Genomic DNA, 23,221 nt, shown 5'->3' on the forward strand with positions numbered 1-23,221 from the left:
TTTGGAAAAAACAGAATTTAACCTTCAGTAGGGAAGTTATACATTTGATTCTGAATGGTTCATGCGAACATACTAAATTTCACTTCTGACAAGATTGTATAATACGTTTGTAGCCCTTCACAAGTATTCTTATATCCATGTAAGAATCCCAGAACTACTCCTCCAGTATTGCTTGAAAGACATTATGTTTGAGATGGCAGTCACGTTAAATGCATATAATAATATCAGAAAAAATTAAATCCCTGTGTTCACACTCTTAAAATACTTCAAATGGTCCTGTTCCTTCTCTTTTTGTCTTAAAATGCTAAATTAATTTTTGAAAGTACATAGTTTTTATTTTCTGCATTTGAACTCTTGCAGGAAACAAGGCTTCTTCATATCTTGACACTTGTGGTGTTTGCCAGTTTTATGTTTCCATGTTATGTCAATGTGAAAACCAGGATGTCAATTGGAAGACTTTCAATTTAAAGCCAGATTGACAGAAAAAAGAGTGAGTTCTAAAAACGTGAAGGGATCTTAATCATGGAATAGTCAGTCTTGCTCAACAATATGACTTTAATTCATTGAAGTTAGTCAAAAAGCAATTTTAGTACTGAATGCTCTTCCAATACAGTACTGTGACTGGATCATCTTAAATTTTATGACACAGAGAAAGCAATTATGCCTTGAAGATGTTGAAAAGTAAGGAAGAATAGTCATCTTTGTTATGTTCATTATCATGGCCAATTTTTGGATGGAACTCAGTGTGGGTACAGTTCATTAATGAGGAGCCTCACAGGTTTGGGGTTTTTTGCAGGATTTTTTTTCCACATAAGATATCACAGAGAAAAATGCTGTGTCCGTTGGGGTGATTTTGAGGAGAGTGAAATTATGTGGAAAAAAGCACTAGAGTAATGCACTTGGAAAGAACTTGCTTATAGTTTTCTTTGTGAAAAAGTAGCACTTGACTTCCTGTACTAATGTACAGGAATAATGATGTTACAGAGACAAGACTGGAAGAGGCTTCCTGATCACCAAGCTGAGTGTCCTAATCCTGCTTGCTAATAAAATATCATCAAATCCATTTCTTATGGATATATTTCTTGCCCTCATTGTGTTGATTTCCTTTCCTTGATTTCTCTGTTTCCCTTCAGCCTTTGATTTGCCCCACAAGCCAAGCTCTTTCAAACTCCCTGTATGGTAGAGACTTCATTCCTGTGACCATCATAGTCTCCATATGGTTCGTGGGTTTAATTTTTCTTTTGTGAAAATGGTTGGCCAGAAACATATGGATTATTCTGAATGATAGTTTAAAATAATTCATACTTGTCATTCTGTGTCTTTATTAGGAAGATATCATTTAATAATTTATAGAACTTACCTTTTTCACAGCCACCTCACATCATATGGATACTGATGTGCTTTTAGTGATCAAATAAAATAAACTAGTTGCTTTTCCCATGTTGTTTCAAATGATGAATTTCCAAGTTGTAGCAGAAATGCTATTAATCCCTGATACTCCCTTTCAGTACCATGAGCTGTTATCCCACCTGGATCCACCTTTCAATCCTTGTAGTAATCCACAGAGTCTTTGGCGTTTTGTGTAAATTCCACAGTGACACTGTAGAAAATGCTGTATCTAAATCCAGACAAATTATACCTACTTCATTTCTTTGTCTGGGAAATCAGTTATCTTATTGAAAAAGCTGTCAAGTTAGTCTGGCACAGTCTACCCTTGGTAGCAGTAGTACATTTTATGCCACGTTCTATTTACTTCTCTGTCTCTAATTTATCTTTTTCTTCAAAGTCAGTTCTAAGCTCTTGCTAACTGAAGAGGTCAAGCTAATAGGCTTATGCTTGCCCAGATCATTTTCATCCTTGCTTTTAAATATGGGCACTTCAGTTGCCATTCTCCACTGATATTTGATGCTTTCTCTGCCTTGGTAGATTTGGAGGCTTATGTCTGCCACTGCAATGACCTTTATGAAAACACAGTATACCTAGTGATTCAGGTCTCAGTGAGACATTTTGTTCAAAGCCCACTGAACTAGTTTTTTTTTTTTTTCAGTTAAATTATTCAGTGGTTAGTGAAATGTGAATAAAGGAAATTTAAATAACCATCTCCAAGAGAATCACATGTAAGATATATGCAAATACTACTATCGGGATGATTAAGTAAATAGATAGTACCCCCAACTACTTAAAGCTCCCTTAAGCACAGAAACTGGGAGAGAAAGTGTTTAAAATGTCATTGTAATATCAGAGAAAATTATATGAATTGAATTGGAGCCTAAGTACCTACTAATACTGAACACTTAACTGTGAGAGCTTATATCACAAGGGTGTAGGACATCATTGGGCAGGTTAAAGACATTAGAATATATTGAGTGTTTAAATATTCTATAACATTTTGTGTTGTCATTTCAAAACACAATAAATGTCATGTGCAGGTTTGTCATGGTTCAGGCCCAGTCGGTAATGAAGCATCACAGAGTCTCTTGCTTATTTCCCCCCCATACACTCCCACCTTCCTTAGGATGATGGAGGCCTCAGTAAGATGTAAGGAAAAAAGATAACCAAGGATCTTGGTTCAGAATCCATCTTGTGATTCTGTGACCTTATGGACTGAGACAAGGACATGGAGGGCTAACTGCCAACTATGGTTCCAGGCAAAACAGACTTGACTACTTGACTTAGGAAGTAGAGCAGTTTATTCTACCACCAACTAGAAACAGAATAGACAGAAAGCAAAACCAGAGCAGGATGATGAGGAAAATACAACCAGCACTTTAATATCTCCCTCCCCCATCCTTCCTTTCTTCCCAGGCTGAGCTCACTGCTCCCAATATCTTTACCTCCTCCCTCCTCAATGGCTCAGGGGGTAGGGAATGGGGGATGTGGTCAATTCCTCACAGATGGTCTCTGTCACTTCCTTCTTCTCTGAGGACTCTTTCTCCCATTTTTTCCCTGCTCCAACCTGGGGTCCATCCCACGGGATACAATCCTTTATGAACTTTTCTGGTGTGGGTTCTTCCCAACAACTACAGCTTCTGCTCACAAACTCCTCCAGCATGGGACTCCTCTGTGGCCAGCAGCATTCTGGGCACCTTCTTCTGCAATGCTGCCCTCCCACAAATTCATAGCTTCCCCTGGACACAGTCATCACCCCAGGCATGGTGTCCTCTGTAAACCGCCAACAAGTCTCAGTTTCACCACTCCTCTCCACAGGTTGCAGGGGGACAGCTGTCATCTCCCAATGGGATGCAGGGGGGACTCTGCCCCAACACATCTCCTCCTCTCTTCCCTCACTGACCTTGGGGTCTGCATGGTTGCTTCTGTCTCCTCCATCTCCTTCCATCACCAATAGAAGAAAAGGAAGAGCCATCCTCTTCTGGCTTCTTAAAAAGTGACCATGGAGGAGCCCAATTGGTTCAGCTCTAGAAGTGGATCTGATTTAGTGCCAGGGAAAATTTTGAGCAACTTCTTACAGGACCCATCTTTACAGTCCTTTCCCTGTTAACTAGAAACAGTTCCACACAAACCTGTGACAAGGTCTAATGCTAGATTATTACTATTTGTTTCATATTCTCATAAATACATAGAAATACAGAAACTAACCCTACAAAAGCTCATGACATCTTCTTTCAGTGTACTTAGTAATGTGTCAGCATCAATTTTCATCAGGTGAACACTCTTTTGCTGGTCCCGATGAAATGACCAAGAAAAAAGCTTAACATGTATACAGTTAAATATATCTGTGTTGTTCAAATTGAAGCTGGCTAGGAGGACAGTACATTTCTTGTTTATTCTTTCTTTATTCTTTACTTTCTCTATTACTTTCAGCTAGCTGTTGGATATGAAAATTAATGAAGGTGAAAAATACAGTCAATTATATCTACAAGGAACTGTTGTTAATCTGGAAGCAAGAGAGATTAACAGTGATAGTTTACAGGGAAGGCAATTCATCAGTATCATCTAAGTTTTCAAGGTGATATTATCACAACCATACATATTGTTTTGGAGGAAAAAAGTTGTACCCATAACCTCTCAGGTTTTCTAGCTCTGAGGCATCTAGCTAGGTGGCTAAAGCATTTTATACCTCTGGCAATTTAAGAATTCAGACCTGTCAGATTTTGGAAACAATAATATATATGTAAATTTCATATCCAAGCACTATGAGATGCTGTCGGCAAATGTAATTACCTGTATATGCATCTGTCTCCAGTTTACTGCTACTGGGAAACTAATTGCAGTGAGCAAAGAAAAATACTTTTTTGTTTATTGTATATTTATGTATATTCCATAACTTTTTTATTTTTCAGATATTTGAGATTTTTTTTTTCCTTGAAGTTGTCTCTGCTTGTAACAGCTCTCTCACTAATCATTTTTCAAGAACTAACGTTGTGTACATAGATGTTTGGGAAAGTATATGCTTAAATTTGAGTATGTGCTTAAGTCACACCGATTTAAGTCAAAGACAAGTGTGGGCATGCATGTCAATCATACGCATAAGTACTTTCAGGAAGAAGAATTCATTTGCCTCTGTGTCTTAAGTCTTTGCACAGTAGCCTTTCAAAAGCCCTCCTTGTGGCATTAAGCCTAAAATTCTTCAATCTGCTTTCACTGGTACACTTCAGCTGAAACTAACAGTGACAACCTTACTGTATTGATCTGCCAACAATGCTGTAACTATTTCTGAATATTTCTCATTAGTAGGGCTAAGCTCTCCAGGGCTACTCACTCTGCTACTAGAACATCCCCATTGGGAAATGACAACTTTTTGAAAAAAATCCGAACAACAAAACCTGCCCCTCTTGCTTTACATGCAGAGATTTCCCATATGACTCCTATTTAAGACTTACATGCTTTGCTAGGCTAAATGCCTATTCCCTTTCTTTGCTTGCCTACGTAGATCAAAGAAGGTAGCTTATGAGAACGGGCCTGTGTTTTTCCCTCAGCTTCATTTCAGAATCAGAATGCACTTTGTGTCCGTTACAGGCTGTGATGTATAAAGCAGAAAGAAGATTGATTTTCACAAGCTACCTTGTACCTGAAGTAATGAGAGTGGCAAATTACTTGCTCACTGAGCAAACATGACAGGAATGTCATAGAGGGAATTTATATATATGCAAACACATGAGGGTCACATCGGTGTTACTTTAACAAAGTGACCTTATCCACTAGAGGGGCATTTTAAAATCTGCATTAGCTTACACAGGATAGACTAAATAAAACTGCAAATACCTGCATTGTGTGCAATGTAGAAACTAACACAACTAATAAATAATGTAGGATTCAACACAGTAAGGAACATAATTTAAATGACTGCATTATTTCTGTGCAAGACACTTGGGGTCAGAAGTGATTTCTCTTACTCATTTAGAGTGTCTCTGAAGTAACATGGTATTTCTCATAAAAAGAAAAGGAAGTGAATGTGGGACTAATTTTCTATCTGTTTTCGTCTCAAACATTTTATCAGGATTCAGCAGAGGAACAGGTTTATGCTTCACTTTATGAGCATTTCCATTCACAGGGAGTGTGTGTGTGTTTGCAGAAGACAAATGGATCTCACTGACACTGAAAGTTTCTATATATGTAAAGCAGGAACAACAGCTGATGTTTGTAAAGAAAAGAAAGAAAAGGAGCAACAGAGAAAAATGCTGTTACTACCAGGGAACGTGAGAATTGTATAGGCTCTTCAGGGAAGAATGAAAGCTATTATTTCCTTACCTTTTTTTCTCCTCAACAATAGAGATTATGTGAGGTTACACTTCACTTAAAAAAAGAAAAACAAGGCAATTTAGTGCTGGCCATATAATGTTAGGTAATTCCTGTGTGATTCTCCTCTATTTCTGAACTGTTGGAGGAGCAGCTGATCTCAAGCCCAGAAGCAAAGAAAGAAGAAAGCAGAAGATCAAATGCTAAAGGATGCTACATTACTGCAGTGAAATTGAAAATACACATCTCCATGTGGCGGTTTCAGTACAGCTGAATAGTTGGAGCTGCTGTTGAGAGGGGATGACACTGAGGTGGACCAGGGATGAGGAGAGCCTATATAACCTATTAGTGTGTTCAGTTTGTTTCTGATGAGCCATGAAGATCTGACACAGCAGAAAAAACCCTGCCACTTTTAACCTATTTTTATCACTAATCACCAAGACAGTCTAGTGAGTCCATGATATCGCGAGTCCATGATATCAGACTGGTGGTGATGTCATGGAGTGTGCTTCAGGGAAAGAGATTCTTGTGGAGCAAAAGTAACAAATCTTATGAATTTATTCATTGTGTTATTTTGTCAGTAAAGAGCTGGTCATGGCAAGAGTCTGCTCACACTCATATACTGCCTGTTTGAATTACATAAGTGACATATTTTTGGTTTATTTTGAATGTGTCCCTGGAACTGCAAAGGGAGCTATCTTTCTTTTTCCTCACCTCTAAGCATATTGAATAATGAACTCAAACATGGCAACCTTTCATATCCTCTTTTGGATGAGTGTTGAGAATTATTTGGGTTTTTTTTTTCCCCCAGTATGCTCGGGTTAGAAACTGGGGGAAACTTTTGTTATATAGTTTGTATTTTTTTGTGTAAAATTCATCTTCAAATATAGACATCTCCTAGAGCATGACTGTTCTCGGTTTTGATCACCTTTGGCTTATGTGGCATTATTAAAGGCTGTAGAGATCCCAGAGAGGGAGAAGATCTGCAGACAGGAAGGTAAATAGAAAAGGAAAAGGTCTCCCAGAGAAAACCATTCAGGTTAATAGCTATAGTTTGTCTGTGGAACTCTGCATCACCTCTAGTATAAGTAGACCTCATTTTGGAGCTCATTTGTTCTATTTAACACATCCTGTTATGTCAGTGTAATAACAGTACAGTAATGGACTGAATTTTATTTCCTGGATGCACTTACTTGACATGGATCAGGGTTGCAAGAGGCTAATGTTTCAGAGCTGAGGTCAAATGGCTATCTAGTTCCAGTGTCTTCTCAGGGCTATATCATGGACTATTCTGCAAATCTACAAGAAATAACCAGCATCACAGTTTCTGAGCTGAGGTGATAATGCATTCACTCAAGATACTAAGCATATCTCATGGCCTCTCCTTGTTATCTAGCTGTTTGCCTGCTTTGCTGATAAGATGCATCTATACCAACCCCCTGAGTTTATTTGGTTACAAACCTTTCATTTTTTTTTATTTCTAAGGCTGTATTGCTACAGTTTGTCTTCTGCGTGTGTAGCAGGACTACTGGAAGCAGAGTGCTTTGTACTTTGTGCTTATGCAGCTGCTCATCTGTCCTTGGACTCACCATTGTGAGTGGCCAATGCACACAAATGCAGGTCTAGTGTTATGCTATAGAATTAGATTTAATCAACATCATCTTCCATTTTTTTTTGTATCTGAGCTGCTGTATGTTATGAATGCTTTAACTGATGAGATATGTTTTTTGTACTTTTGCTGATGGCCTCTGAACTATTACTCCCAAGCTAGAACTGCTAATTGCACTGATTTTTCTGTTAATTGTGCCTGCTGTGGGACTAAGTTATGATTTTTGTCCTTCTAAAGGTGAATACCACAAATAACTAAAGCAGAACAGTGTAATAGGCTTGTGGTTCACGAGCAGTGTATTGTTTTTCTCATGATTGGAAAATCTGGAAATGGCATCAAGCCCAGATTTTCTGCATCAAAGCTGAAACCCTTCCTTTACTTTGTAGAATGGTCTCTTCTATATTTGGTGTGCTGGCATGTGGGCAGAGGTTTGTATCTTCATTCTGCCACTTATCCTGAGGGGCTGCTGTTTACAGGCAGATAGGCTGGTTTTCTCTCTTTCCCCCTGCTGCATTTGCATTTTTTGCTGGACATTTGTTGCCAGCCTCACAACACAGTGAGTGAATCTGGCACCAGCAGAGTACAGCAAGGAACTGCATTAGAGTCAACTTTGCTTAATGGTACAAGTCCCACTGGATTTTGAGCAGTGTTAGGTAAATGAGGAAAAAAGATTTTATTTTAATGAGAGATAACTTGGCACCAGCATCATAACAGGTGAGAATGAGAATCCAGGAGTGAAAGAGTTAATTAGTATTCTGTTAACAAAGGTAGCTATTTGAAGAGCATATGCTGAATATGCATTCCAGTCTCAATTTTTGTTCTTCTTTATAGTGACAAGTAATCTATTTCCCTTTGGTCTTGAGTGCTTCATAAACCTGGACCTGATGATGAATATGCAGTTTACACTCCAAAGGCACTTGAATAAGTGTTAAGAATAAGTGTAAGAAGACAGAACTTGGTGTTCACAGCACACTGTGACCTCCAGTGTGATTATTAATCAGTCAGGCGTTCGGGGGCACATCCAGCATCCTAGATATAGCACTTGGTTACTTCTCTTTTCCCCTGATAAATGTGATATCTGAACCTCTGAGAAACACACTGTAGATGTGTGACTTCTGCCAAAGAATGCTGCGTTCTGTTTGCTCTGAATTCAGGTTTTAAGTAGGTTTTGTACACTCTTCAATGGGTTCTTAATTTGTCTCATAGTGTTTTATTACACACAGTCTAGTGTGGAAACTTAGTGGTGCTTAACAAGATCTAATCAATTTGCAGAGCAAGATTGGCAATTCTGGGGAAAGTGATGTGGTTACAAGTCTTGAAATGATGAGGGGAATTATGGTGTGTGTGTGGGGTTGCCTTATCAGCATATAGTGTTCTGTTAGAAGGCAATTTGCTCACAGGAAAAGGATTACTTTGAAGGAATGGAAAGGAATCTGGGACTTTGAACAGGCTACTGGTTAGTTCTATATGAGAGCAGTCTGCCTTTCACAGTGTTGTGGTTGCCCAAGATAATGTTGTAGATTAACAGAGCAAAAGAGATGCTCTTAAAATCCTTTGGGATTCTTATGAACATAATGAGACAAATGTGCAACCATACTGCAGCAATGCATTTTTTTTTCTGCTTAGAAAGGTGCACCAGTTCCAGGCATTACAAAACAACAGTAATTTTGTTCAAGTGAAGTTAAATTTTCATCTTTTCTAGTATAAGTGATTGGAAGTAGGCATCATTGCCCTATTGACCTATCAGCAGAAACATGACCAACGTACAGAGCTGGCTGTTTCTTAGCCAGTTCCCTAGGGCTTTTCTACAGAAAATGAAAAGTGAGAGAAGATTTCATTATTATACCTCTTGCCACTTTCTGCACAACTGTAAACCTTAAGCACTAGAACCTGCATTCCCAAACTTGTCTTTTTGACAGATGGAGAGGTATTTTGTCTTTGGAGGAAGTTATTGAGAAATAAGTCGTGTGTTACCTTGTCCTAGAACCACCACAGTGGCTTGCTGTCACAGTGAAAACATCACCGAGCAAGATGAGGGTAACAGTGTGCAATTTCCTTGGTACAATAAATCAAATCTTTTCATTACCTGAAGATAGGCAGGAGACAAAATAACAAATCTACCCTGCTTGAGTCCATGTTTCCAAACCATTTGTGTCTTCCTATCAGTATTTCTCTGTAGGATGGCTGGTACATGTACTGCAGGTCTATTCAAATCCATTATTGCCTTATGGTTTGTGGGAACAATCCAAAAAGAGCTGAAATTCCAAAATGCAAAAACTGGACTGCATGTCCAGAGAGAACCGCATTGACCATGATTGGCCCCAAACACATTAGTGGAACTGCTCTGTTCATATAAACCTGCTACATAGCTGCATGGATTCATCCTTCTTGCCAGTTTTGGAGTCTGCTGTGGTTATGGACAGTGCTTGTGCTTTGACAAAAATGTGATGAGTGGAGGGGTTCGGTTCTAGTACTGACTATGGAGGGGGATTATACTGATGCTGTATATGATGTATCTCATTTAGAGCTAAGTAGGATTTGAGGGTTGTCAGACACTTAAAAAAGCTTCTTGAACTCTCCTTAAATTTAGGCAAAAAAAAAAGAGCAAGCTTTTTAAAGAAGTCTTAAGATAAATTATTATTTTTGTGTATTTTTGTTTTCAGGATGAATAAGAGATATTTACAGAAAGCAACAAAAGGAAAACTGCTAATAATAATATTTGTTGTAACGCTGTGGGGGAAATTAGCATCTGGGGCAAATCATCATAAAGGTAAGAAATTCTGTTCTATTATACTGTAGTAGCTGTAGCCTGTCAACAAATTCAGAACTGTCCAGTCTACGTGGCCTTTTTTTCCAGATTTGTGTCTCCTGGTATTGGGTCATTAATCAGTACCAAAAGAAGAGAGTTTCAATGGATAGGCTTTGATTAATTTCTTGAGAATTTAAGTGTTTCATCCCATTTTCTGCATTCTCTGATTCTGGGTCACTTTGTAATGATGCTACAGTGAAAAGATGATAAGAGAATATGGTAAAGTAAAAAAAACCCAAAGTAATAAATACTGCTTGTTTCACAAAAAATAAATACATCAGATAGCACATGTGTGTGTTACAAATTAATTCCAGGAATGAGCCTTAGAAAGAAACAATTTTTAGTAACATGTATGCTGCTACTATGTGGAGTTATCTGTCAAGGCTGACTTAATGTGTGCTGAATCTGATTGTTTCATCTCCAAAAAAAGACTGTTGCTGTGCAATATTATCTGTCTTCTATGCCTCATTGTTAACATTGGACCAGGAACTTTAGTAACATGTGACTGTGAGAGTTCTTCCCTCTTGGTCATTCCAGCCCTTAACATATATAGAGACTAGCAGAAGCTTCTGTGGTTCACGGAAGCTTGTAAAAAGGTCTCCTTTTTTGTGTGTATATCTGTAGACCCCTAATGCAAGGAGCGAGCTCACTGCATTCCTGTACTGATAGTCTTCTTATAGTCTAATACAACTTGAAATGTGATCTGCAGTATAATGTGATTTTAAAGTCCGCTTCTCATCTTCATATAGCGTCTGTTGGTTGTTTATCTGCTTATTCAATACCAGAATAACCTCTAACATTACTGAGAGCTAAGGAGTTAAGTACTGGGGAAGGATTCCAATAACACCAGTCATTTTATGTCTCTATGTTCATGTACACTTTTTCATGTTTCTTCTGATGGTAAGATTTCATGAGCAGTTCAATACTGCTAGATATTCTTCTGCTCTGTGAAGATATCTTTCTTCAAAATACCTCACTAGTTAAGAACTTCAGGAAGCAGGGGCACTTTCTGCAGTCTTTTGTGAGTTGCAGTTTGGCTGCAGACAAAACAGAATCTGATGTGGTCCTGCAGGCCACCAAAGATGGGCATCGTGCCAGACAGGAATCATGCTGATACTCTTTCCTTAGTCTTGGTTCCTTCCAAAGCAGAATATGGATTTGTGCTGTGACTTCCCAGTTTACTTGTGTATTGGAAAAGAGCCAAGATAGCCTAGATTCAGAATTCTTTGGTCTTTGATTATCTTTAAAAAAAAAAAAATCACAAAGCCCATCTCAGGATCTTTTTGATCCATCCACAAAAGCTGGTCAAGCTGTGTTTGCCTCAGTTCAGTTCAAACTTTGTTAAAGCGTGCTTGCCTCTGTTTATTAAAAAAACTTTAAGTAAAACTTGTCATCAGGTATTTAATGGAAAGAAATTATATCCCTAAAGACTCTTTTGGGAATTAGAGCTTCATAGTTCAGAGTCAAATGATCTCCCACCAATTTTACCTTTCAAATACGTTCCTGTAAGGGAAACCCTAGCAGAGTTATACCGTGTTATACCAAATACCTGGACAGTACTTGATGTTTGAGACCCAGCCTTAGAGCAAAAAGAACTAAATAAATATTGCATTTGGTGTTTTCAGATAAAGTATAAACGCATGAGCCCCCTGCAAAATCGGGTTATTAGCTACAGGGATTTCTGTCCAGTCCTGAAACTCAACAAAAGAAACCCCCAAAACTTTGTGGGTTTTTTTTGTTTTTATTATTTAAGTTGAAACTTTTCGCCCCTTTAGCAAGATATATGAACCCTTTCAGGGAACAATAATAAGAAAAAGCATAACTTGAGTGTTTAATTTAGAAAAGCAGCTATTGTACACGTTCAAATTCTTTTCGAAAGAAAAAACATTCATAAGGATTTTGGCTTGTGGATTTAGGCAAATCAACTGCACTCACTGTATATGAGACATTATTTTAAAAAGGACAAATTAGAGTTGAACAGCGAAGCTACCATTCATTTCCAGAAACACTGGGAGTTTAACTTCCCATTGTGTCAAAGAAAATCTTCCTCCTACTCTAATAGCAGAAATGGAGCTAAGTTGCAGTTAAGAAAAACTTGACACTGTTCACATTTGCATGGAGTTTCCAAATACTGAGAAAGTCTCTTTAGTGATAATTAGCATCATTAATCTTCATTTATAGAAGTCCTTACTAACATATTGACGTGACAAACCCTAATGACTTTGAAAGAGCCCTTACAATTTCAAAGATCAATAATCTACATTTTAAAAAATCTTTACTTTCCTATTGACTTAATCATATTATCCCTGAGTAGCACCAACTCTTAAACACATCTCTTTTTTTTCTGAAAGCTATTATAAAAGAAAAGAAAAAGCAGGAAAGATCATCAATGTGTGAGTTGTTTAATGAGCATTCTGCTCTTCAGACAGACTTCAGCAGGTATATAAACATTTGACTCTGACAGGCTGTCTCTAGGCTTGTTGTGCTGATTTCAGATATATGGCACAAATGGGAAATCCCAGGTCAACATCAAGAAAAGCAGAGGCAGGGCACGAGGAACCAGGCTCTGGGATCCAGTTGGGCAATCACCAGGATTACAAGTTAGGATTTCAGATTACAGCTTTTCAATGTCAGATGTGTGGATGCCAAATCCATTCTTCGTTTTGAGAAGACTGATTTGAAGTTGTATCTGCTCCCTTTGTCTTGGCTGGCTGTTAAAGTTTCATCAGTCTGAACAGGGAGTCTAAGAGCTAAATTGCTAAGCCCTTGCAATGTTTCAAACAAAACACAAAGCTTGCTTTTTTTGCTACACACAGAGTTCACTTGCATAGTTCCTAGGTGTGGACATACTTAGATTCCATTTTTCCTGTCTTCTGAAAAGAAACAGGTATTTTTAAATTTTCTTTTTGCTGAGGACCCTGATACTGTGGTCGTGTGTGCCTTACTCCAGCCCATGCACCTGTATATCAGCCCTCAGAACCAGATCCATTTGTCAGGCAGTAGCTTTGCATGAGAAGACCAGTAGAGTGGCATATCAATCTCCAAAAGGATGTTGTCAAGGTTATGAGTCTAAAAATTGATGTACCTTGAGGGTGGCTGAAAGAAATCCATAAGGGTCTTTTATTATAAGATTGATTCTGATCCTCCTACTCATTGCTAGCCCTTGGAAAACAAATAAACCTGTGCAAACATATAGTGTTCACTGACAGATATGGCAGGCAGCATCAGTTCAGCATCACTGACTGTTTGCTGTTTCTGTCACAAGGAACATGAATTGGTTTAGTGATCATTGTACCACAGACAGTGTTTAAGATTTCAAGTGTGGCACTGGTCCTTTTGAGAAAGAAATATACTCATAGCCCCTTGCAAACACTCTGTTGTACACAAGAGGCTACTGATAAACACAGTTGCTACCCTACAACTAAAAACTGTTTCCAAATTTTGGTTTCTTAGGGTTTTTTGTGATCACTATTTTTTTTTAAATATTGGTAACACAATAAGATAATCTAAATAAAATAGGGGTGCTTTTGAATCTGAGCATAGTTTAATGTTCCTCAAGATACAAAACAATGCACTTTATATTCAATTTTATCTAACTAGGCAAAATTAAAAGCTACTTAAAATTATTGCTAATCATGAATGCTTTCTTGCCAGAAGGAATTTGTTATGGAACAAGGAAACACTCCAGGTAGATAAATAAAGTGATGGACTTGATGATAATTTATCATAGAATCATAGAATGGTAGGTGTTGGAAGGGACCTTTAGAGATCATCTAGTCCAGCTCCTCTGCAGAAGCAGGGTCACCTAGATCAAGTTGCATAGGAACATGTCCAGGCGGGTCTTGAAGACGTCCAAGGAAGGAGACTCCACAACCCCTCTGGGCAGCCTGTTCTACTGCTCCATCACCCTCACAGTGAAATAGGTTTTTCTTATGTTTCAGTGGAACTTTTTGTGTTCTAGCTTCATCCCATTACCGCTTGTCCTGTTGCTAGCTACTATAGAAAAAAGGGATGTCCCAACTTCCTGACACTCACCCTTTAGATATTTATAAATGTTAATAAGATCTCCCCTCAGTCTCCTCTTCTCCAGACTAAACAGCCCCAGTTCCCACAGCCTTTCCTTGTATGAAAGATGTTCCATTCACCTGATCATCTTGGTGGCCCTGTGCTGGACTCTCTCCAGCAGTTCCCTGTCCCTCTTGAGCTGAGGAGCCCAGAACTGGACACAGTACTCCAGATGAGGCCTCAGCAGGGCAGAGTAGAGGGGGAGAAGAACCTCCCTTGACCTGCTGCCCACACTCTTCTTGATGCATCCCAGGCGGCCATTGGCCTTCTTGGCCACGAGGGCACATTGCTGGCTCATGGTTAGCTTATTATCAATCAGGACTCCCAGGTCTCTCTCTGCAGAGCTGCAGAGAGTTTATTTATTTATTTTTAAAATTCCATCAATTTATTTATTTAATTTAATTTCATTTCATTTTATTTACTTATTTATTTATTTTTTAATCTATTTTTATAGAGAATTTTTATTTATTTTCCTTTTATTTATTTTCTTTTAAAAAATTTCACTGAGAAACTAAGCATATTCATCTAATACCTGTCATATCGTCAAACCAAACTAAACTCTTTATTGTTTGTGGTGCAGAATTGCTGCACCTGCTTGTCTCTGAAGTCTGAGGGAATGCATTGCTATTTGCAAGGAGAAAAATAAATCCTGGTTTCCTCTTTCAGAGGAGTAGCTGTTCTCAGGCCCAGCTGAAGCAAGGAGCCACAGAGACTCTGAAGCTGCTAGTTAGATCTCCCTTTCTAGATGTCTGCTTCCTTGCCAGGGCAAAAGCACCGCTGGAACGTGTTGTGGTGTAGGCTATAGCCTGTCCCACATGTGTCTAGAGTTTGAGAACAGACACGAGAGGCAAGAAACACAGTGGTAGCAGTGGCACTCTTTCAGGCGACTCGTGTTTATGTCCATGGCTGGACTTTCATTAGTGATTATCCTCTTTCCTGTTCACCAGGCCTTTTTTGCTTTTGTTTTGTGAAAAGAGTACAAATAAAATGTATAGGACAGTCCTGGTAAATCTAAGGAACTGTCTGAAGGTTTTAAGTGTTTGTGGAGCTGAGGTAGGAATATAGCTTAATTGTAATGGTCGTCCCCATATGTCTCATTTTCTTTGGATAACTTGTAATTTGTTTGCTCTGGAAGAACTTTTAAGTGTTGTGTCCAAATTTGTCACGTTTTCTGTCAGGAAAATGAAACCACATATGTGTATCTTTGAGAATGTGAAGCTTTTTTTTTAAGGGAAGAAATCTCATAGTAATGAACATGTTTATTCAAATAATACTGTCATCCAGTATGGGCAGTAACCTGGTTATGGAGAGTGAGTGGAAGGACTTGTAGCCCTTGCAGACAGATGGGGTGGTAAAAGTTCATTCTTTTGGCTTCTAGAATTCATCAGGGCTCTCTTAGCAAGTGCAGTTATGCTAACACTGCACTGAATCAGCATGTGACAGGCTCCTGGCTCTGCTTGACCCCTGAGCTGTGGAATTGATTTGTTCTGAGGAGAGATAATATAGCACTTTGTTAAAAGCTACGGTAATGGCCTGTGTGCATTGCCTCAATGCCCTCATGCCTTGTTTCACACACAAGGGGTGGAATTCACTGGTGAGTTAGAACAGCTGTTTAGGTGGCTTAAGAGGTGATTTATCTTATATTTCTGGTTCTTTTGTATCACTGGGGCAGTGCGAGGGACTTGAGGCAAGCTGGTGAATTTTATGCAATGCTTTCCAAACTCTTAGTGTAATTTATATTTTAAAGATACTAGTGATACTCTGATCTTTGCAATAGATTTTCTACTAGCCAAACTTTGTCCTTACACATACTCACTGACTGATATTAATCTAGTCACATATGTGTAACTCTGATGCTATACATATGACTCCATATTCTGATGTCAGTATATAAAGTTAGTATGTAAAGACTCCCTGGATTCCTAGGACAAAACTTTATTATCAGAAGTATTGTATATTACAGATGTGGGTAAACATACCTTAAAGTTTACTAAAGACAATGCCTAAGTGGAGATGCTTCTGAGCACTGGTGATTAGTTCTACTTGTCTTCCTGGTTGGCTGTTTGCTGTATGTCTAAATCTGAAGCAGCAGAGCAGAAGACATTGTTTCTCTTGGCTGACTGCTTACTATAGAACAAGTGAAACTATCTTAAGTGGGCTGGGAAAAAGCCCCTAATGCACTTAGGTGGTCAGGTAGAAAAGGAGAGAGACTAGCTTGCAGAAAGCTTACAGTAGGAACAAAGACTGACAGACAGCTGGGAAAACTAGTGAGGAGCTAGACAGCTAGCCTTTTGAAGTGATGGAAAGAAAGGGACTTAAGGTTCTGGATGTGACTATGTCAAGGGATTCTCGTCTGAGAGCAGAATCTATACCACCAAGGGTAGATTTATTTATAAACTCTTCAATTTACATTCATCTTTCCTCAGCACCACTGAATTTTCTCTGTTTCAAAATATATTTATGTCTAGTTTATAATCATGACTTTGAATTATTACCCCTGCTGAAGTTTTACAGCACCCTCTAAGAAAAGATCTACCACGGACCTCTGACTGACTTTGGTCTCATTGCATTTTGCATGAAGATTCACATTAAAATTCATTCTTGAATGTTCTAACAATTGGAATATTGCAGCATATATGTAACTGGTTCTACTGCTGAGCATCGCACTGGAAGTTACAGTTGTTCAGAGAGCTGGTGAAGGACTGTATCAGTCCTTTACTCTGGTGCCTCATTATTGCATTAACACTGTGCAGATTACTAACAGCAATGTTCAGAAGCTTGGGTAAGTGGCAATAACACATTGCAGCTAAATAACACTGTCTAGTTTACTTTATTGGGGAAAACTAAGGGATTCCCTATCATTTTGGTGTTTGAGATCTTATAACCTTAGTTTTTACTGACTCAGTGTCTAGATAAGAATAGCCCTAACCAATACATGCAAGATCTCTAAAGTATTCAAACGTTTGTCTTTCTGAAGTGTCTTCAATATGAAATTAGTGTTTTGATATGAATGTACCTTTGTCCTTTCTGTGGAAGATTTTACGCTATGTAGAAGATAGCATTCATAATGCATAAAAAGAGGATGTTTGTATGCAATTTTAAAAGCAGTAAGTACTCTTGGTGCAGAGGACAGAAACCAGATAAAAAATGTTGCTCTGTCCAGTTAAGTAACCACTAGATAACCACATGTTCCCTCTTGTTCTTCCATCCTGAAGGAATCCTATTGGAGGTAATGGCATTCTTTAGGGATTTGAGATTTGAACCTCTTTGAGCAGAAGAGGGCACCAAAAGCAGAGCTCCCAGTTCCATAACCTGGGCTCTGATATAAAGGGTAAGCAGCAGCAGTACCACTTTTTTCTTTTTGCACTTTTTTTGAAGCTCCTATGCCATGATGTTTGGTGAGAGATCTGACCCTGTGGGTAAATTGCATGTGTTTCAACATGCGTCTTCTGGTTGTGTGAACCTGTCAAAGGATATAAGAGTTATTCTACATATTCTCAGGCTTTTTACTGGAATTAAGTAGGAGAAAACTGCCTAATATTTAGAGAGTGAAGCTGGAAGCATGCAGAGATGTTGTGGATGCTTTAGTTGCTAGCAGGTCTATCAAAATATTAGATGGAGGCATCCACTTTTCGATCTGTCAATTCTGCCTCATCAGACTCTTTTGTCATATTTGGTAAATGTCTCAAACGTGGACAATTGTGTCTCATGTGGAAGTTTGTCCCAGAGACAGATTCTCTTAAATGAGAATATTCTGTGTGCAGCTTTCATTAACTTAATTCTGAGTGTAATTAGTGTTTAAACATAGAAACAAAGGAAGATGATGGTTATTTTAGCAGACATGGGAAAGAAAGATATTAGAGGTTCTTATCTATCTCAGGCTTTAATTGAAAGTTTCAGTTATATCAGGATCAGAACCTGATCCCCAAATTGCCATTTGTTTGAAGAAAAAATAGAACAGTAAAACACTTTCATATCAGTATCTATCCCTGCAATCTAAAGTGTTAATACAATATCTATTAGAATTCAGTAGATAACATTCCTTGGTCTTCTGCCAGAATATAAAGGAAAGGAATACTCTGTGATTGCCAAATGCCATTGGTTCTGGTGGTTCGCTGGCACGAGTGCAGAAATCATGGCAATATCAGAGTTATGCCTATTTTTTTTCCTCTGTGCTGCTAGCTCTATCACAGCAAATGTCTGACTTCATTTTGCCCCGATTCCTACCACCACCTTGGTGATGAAACTTGTCTGTCTGTGAGGCAGCCATGGAGAGAGAAGTTGGAGAGTTGCAGTAAGATATACATTTTCCTTTATACTGATCACCTAAAAATCTTTCTGTTTACGTTTGGCAAGTATTCTGGAGTTTTGATGTTAGATTTCTAAGACAAGCAAAAGGAAAGTTCGTAGCAGTTCTTTATTTTGGGCCTGATTTTGTAGTCTCAATGTCAAATTTTTACTGGCTTTCCGTGAGTGAGTGCCCAGGATCTTTTCATTTAAATACATTCAGGTTTTGTGTGGTGGTGGAAAGGAGATAGTTGCACAAAAGTCTTGTAAAATTTACTTAGTTAATTTTACAGTTAGAAATGCCCAAATTTTTAAGATTTTCAACCCTTTCATTTGTTAGTAATATTATCTTCCCTTGGATAGCTGGCCCACCAATCAGGTGGATTTTTAGCTAATTTCTGTTTTGGAAGATTAAACTTTGCTTTTTTGTTAGAAAAATACTGTAAGATGTTAGGACCAAAAAATTGGTAGCATGCTTACCCTGCTATAATGTTTTCCTATCATGAGTAAATGTTGACATTTCCTAACACTGGAATCAGATCGACTTTCCCCATTTTTTATTCTTGGTTTCAAACTAGACCTGTTGATTTATTATGAATGCTAGTAATGCATTCTTTATCCTTATAACTAGGAAAATAGAATGCTTACATTTGCGTGTCATAATTTTGACTAATCCCATAAAAATAGTGTGAAAGAAAATGTTATCCCCCTAGATAGTTGCCTTTATTCAAATAGAGTAGGTTTAATAATACCACTCTCTTGGATCTGTTGATCAGAATTTTCTTTATTTCATTAACTTGCGAAGTATTTCATTAATGTATCACATAGTAGTAAAATTTCGTCACTATTTTCAGATTTAAAATTTTATTTTCTGGGCTTACAGTTATAGTCTGAATTTTTCATTTACCTAAATTCAAATTGTGCCATAGATAATTTCTGAAGTAAACAATTAGAGTAGAAAAGGAAAGAAATGGCTGTTAGAGGTAGCTATGATGAAGGAGGAAGAGAAGAACTGTTTAGTGACCTCGAGACTACTGTCATATGCCATGAAGCAGGATGCTATGCTACAGTGAGCATATGGTGTTGCTGCAGCTGACTGTGTCCATTCCCCAGACCCTTCTCCCTTTCTGGAAACATTTTTACTCAGTGGTTGAATTGGATAAACTTTCTTTAAAGAGAATCCTTTCAGTACAGGCAGGTAGTATAGGAATCCTAAAAGGTAAAATCATTAATAATTTTAATGGTAACTATCAGAGTGATTTTACACAAATAAAACTTTCTGAGGAAATACCATTCTATATTTATATAAATACTTAAATGCTGATAACACAGTCTTCTGAGTCGCTCAGAGTGACTTCTGAGTAACTTCTGAGTTACTTTCTTCTTGGAAGGAAAGCTCTGAATGTACCTTCTGCTTGAAGTCTCCAGCCTTGGAAATTTACCTGCATCATAGAAGAGCTGTGTCAGGGTCTTCTGATGGCTTTGGAGCCAGGATTATCTTGAGGTTGTACTGGAAGGTCATGGCTAGAAAAGAGTTTATGTCCAAGACCCTGAAGCTAACCTAATTCAGCAGAGAAACAAAGCAGATTTTTCTCCACTGGTATACCAACTTTGTTTTTTTCCTGACTTTTTCTTCAGAGAAATATTCAGAAAATTTTATTATCTGGAACTATCAAAGAAGAATATAATTGAAAAGAAAATTTCAGTAGTTTACCATTTCCCGTACATTATGTTTTCTCCAAATTCAGCATGTTAAGATTGTGTCATTTTTGTAGATCAAGTAGGATGGGTCAGTATCACATTACAATCATAAGATCCTTAACAGTGTCCAGATATGCTAAATTACTATAGATGGTAGGTTTAGGATGAATTCTACCTTCAAAGTCTAGATATTGTTTCAGGTATGGAGGCCATATATCCCAGTGCTGGTCTTAGTTTTTTCTGCAGTGCCCTTCAGTCTTTCCAGTATGATGCATTGCATACATCAGATACGCATTTCATATATGTGGTGATGACTGCGCCATATGTATGATGGCATCTATGGCACACTACTGTTATCCAGCTCAGGGGATTTCACATATTTAGGTTTGGAGGTTTGTGCCTGGAAAATCGCATCACATGTGGAGATTATTTCTGTATCATGCAGGGGATATGTTAATCTAACTTTCATCTGCATTAATTTTGTGCTGATGATGTCTAAAGACTATGGCTTTCTCTCTTGACACTGTTCACTGAATTTACTCTATAGCAGTGTTAACTGATTGCTTGTACAATGTCATATTTTGGAACAGCTGTTCTTTAGTCATACAAGTGCCAAGGAAATGTTCAGAAACAGTCAGCTATTCTGGGGAATGGCAGGCAAAAAAAATCCTTTACGTGTTTTTGGGTTGCAGTTTATAAAGTTTCTTTCTCAAGAAAAAATTTTAATTCTGGTCTTTGTGGGGCTGGGGGGGATTTACCATTTTAAGGCTCACTGGAGTAGTCTTCCACTGTAGTAGGGATTTAGAAACACAGAATCGTTTCAATTTGAAAAGACCCTTAATATCCTTGAATCCAACCATAAAGGTCTGGATGTAAATTTTTTAAAGGGTCTCATCTTTTCAAAAGGTAAGGAAATTGACCTGTGCCTAAGCTGGACAAGCAAAGAGCTCCAGAGCAGCAAGGCTGGTGTCTGTATGCATGCATGTGTGTGCAAAGATATGAGAGACTTGGATGAGAGAAGAAAATGCATCGTCATCACTGACGAAATAGTTGATGTGGACCCTTATAGTGTTTCTAAAATGCTTATCATTTTTTTAGGGGACCTTCACAAAATGCCAGGTGCTTTTCAAAGCTAACTGAAAACTCAGGGAATTTCCCCCAACATTCAGTTTTAGGTGTGTCTCTTAGGTGCTCTGAAACATCCTTCCAGGCTGATTCCTTTTTGCACATCTTTCAGTGTAGATGTGAATACTTCCCTGAATTGATGTACCAAAGAGTTTGCAACCTTTTGGAAACCTTCTGGAACTTTTGGAAAGTCTCTTAGCAGGAGGACTTAGTTTGGTTATTGTTCCTTTACATGCCTAATAATTTTTCTCCCATATCAAGGTCATAATGTCTGAATAAAATTGTAAAGGTCTTATTTTATTTCTACTGTTCAAATGGAGTCTCATGTCACAGTTCAGAAGTCAGTGAAATTTAGTCTGTGACAGACTCATTTATATCTGCATAACATTCCGCAAATGTCACTCTGTTGTGTTAAAAAAGGTTTGGTTGTAAAACCTGGGTTTGGCATTTGCTCCATCTCTCCTCGTTGAGCTAAAATACACAGAAAGTCAGGAAGAATTCTTGAAATTTGCAGAGGGATAATACTGAAATTTTGACCTTCCCATTAAAGTGTGAAAGTACCGTTTAACTGTGTTCTAGAAAAATCCACTTCTCCACATAGATGGGAGCAAAGCCATGGAGTACTTACTGGAGAATGGAGGCTGTCTTGGGGGTTTAGATGACAGAAAGCAGGAAAATCATAAAAGAGCAGTCTGCTTTGTGCAGCACTCTTACCAGACTGAGCAAGAATTCTGTCTGTAGTGATGAGGAGGCTGAGGCAGGAGCTGCCAAGTCTGTCTTGTTCTTTTTTTCCCCGTAGATTTGTATAACTCTTGTACTCAAATCGTTCTCAAGTAAATGCAATAGACTTGGAATTCTTTTTGCAAAATACTTCTGGCTTCAATATCAAGTGTCCTTGAATGACTGAAGTCTAAAGCTGAATATGTGGGCTATTCTGGGTGAATGTAGGGCTGCAGAAAGGATACACCAGAGAAAAGTGTTGTTTAGACCTACACAAATCTTGGGTGCATCGTGCCATTGTATTTTTAGGTGCAAGTTATTAGAATAGCTTCAGCTGAGTCTGTACTCCAGGACTATGTGTGAGAGGAGAGCTAGGACTCATAGGAGAAGGTCAGAATTGCTCTGGATCCAGAATTTGAACTCAAGACTGTATGTGTCTGATGAGTGGGGAACAAGCCTGCAATTCGATCTCACCAAGAAGAATGAATTATAGAGAAGACTGAAATCACCATTAGATTCCTTCAATGAGCTGGAATATTAAGAAAAATCAAAGTGAAGTTTTAAAAAGTAGGAAGTATTATACTTACAAACAACAAATTAAAAGTTTTGAAGTAAAACACTTATTTAAAACTTTGTTCAGTTATGTAAATTTACAAATGATAGAGAAAAAAAAAGATTACAGTTGCTAAACTATCATCTAAGATGCATTGGCATGTGTCAGATTAACTGTGGAAATTTTCTGAAATGGAACCCAGAAGGTGTGCTAACTGCTAGACACCGCAGAGTGGAAAGTAAATATATTTCCAATGAGTGAATACTGAGAAAATAAGCATCTGGAAGAAATGGGAATTTTGGATTCTTAATTGCATCATTCACCCCAGAACATCTGCCAGAGATATTAAGAGCAAATATAACAGTATCTGAGAGAAGATACAAGTTTAAATAAGACAGGGGAAAGAGTAATACTGTGCCATCTTGTTACACTGCCGCATGCTGTGCTTATGAAGGCTGTGTAAATATCGCTTCTCCTTCTAGTTTTGGTTCAAAAACATCTTAGGAGAAAAAACCCTACTGTTTTCATGCATATATTTACCTTTTCAGAACATGGGGAGATCCAGAAACTCTCATTTATTATTAGTAAGTAATCCATATTTTTGCATATTTTTTGCCTTATCCTAACAATACACAGTACACTAGAAAGGTGGGTT

General features: G+C 38.1%; 1 protein-coding gene across 1 annotated transcript in view; it reads left to right on the top strand.

The window, feature by feature from the left end:
- Positions 1 to 9,967: 9,967 nt before the first annotated feature.
- Positions 9,968 to 23,221, top strand: part of TAFA2 (TAFA chemokine like family member 2) — a 53,313-nt gene continuing 40,059 nt past the window's right edge. The window contains exon 1 of the mRNA XM_062017677.1: positions 9,968 to 10,076. Coding sequence (XP_061873661.1) covers positions 9,971 to 10,076 — 106 coding nt within the window. The 5' untranslated portion in view covers positions 9,968 to 9,970. The remainder of the gene's footprint in view (positions 10,077 to 23,221) is intronic.

This window comes from Colius striatus, chromosome 1 (assembly GCF_028858725.1).
Source record: "Colius striatus isolate bColStr4 chromosome 1, bColStr4.1.hap1, whole genome shotgun sequence".
Taxonomy (NCBI): domain Eukaryota; kingdom Metazoa; phylum Chordata; class Aves; order Coliiformes; family Coliidae; genus Colius; species Colius striatus.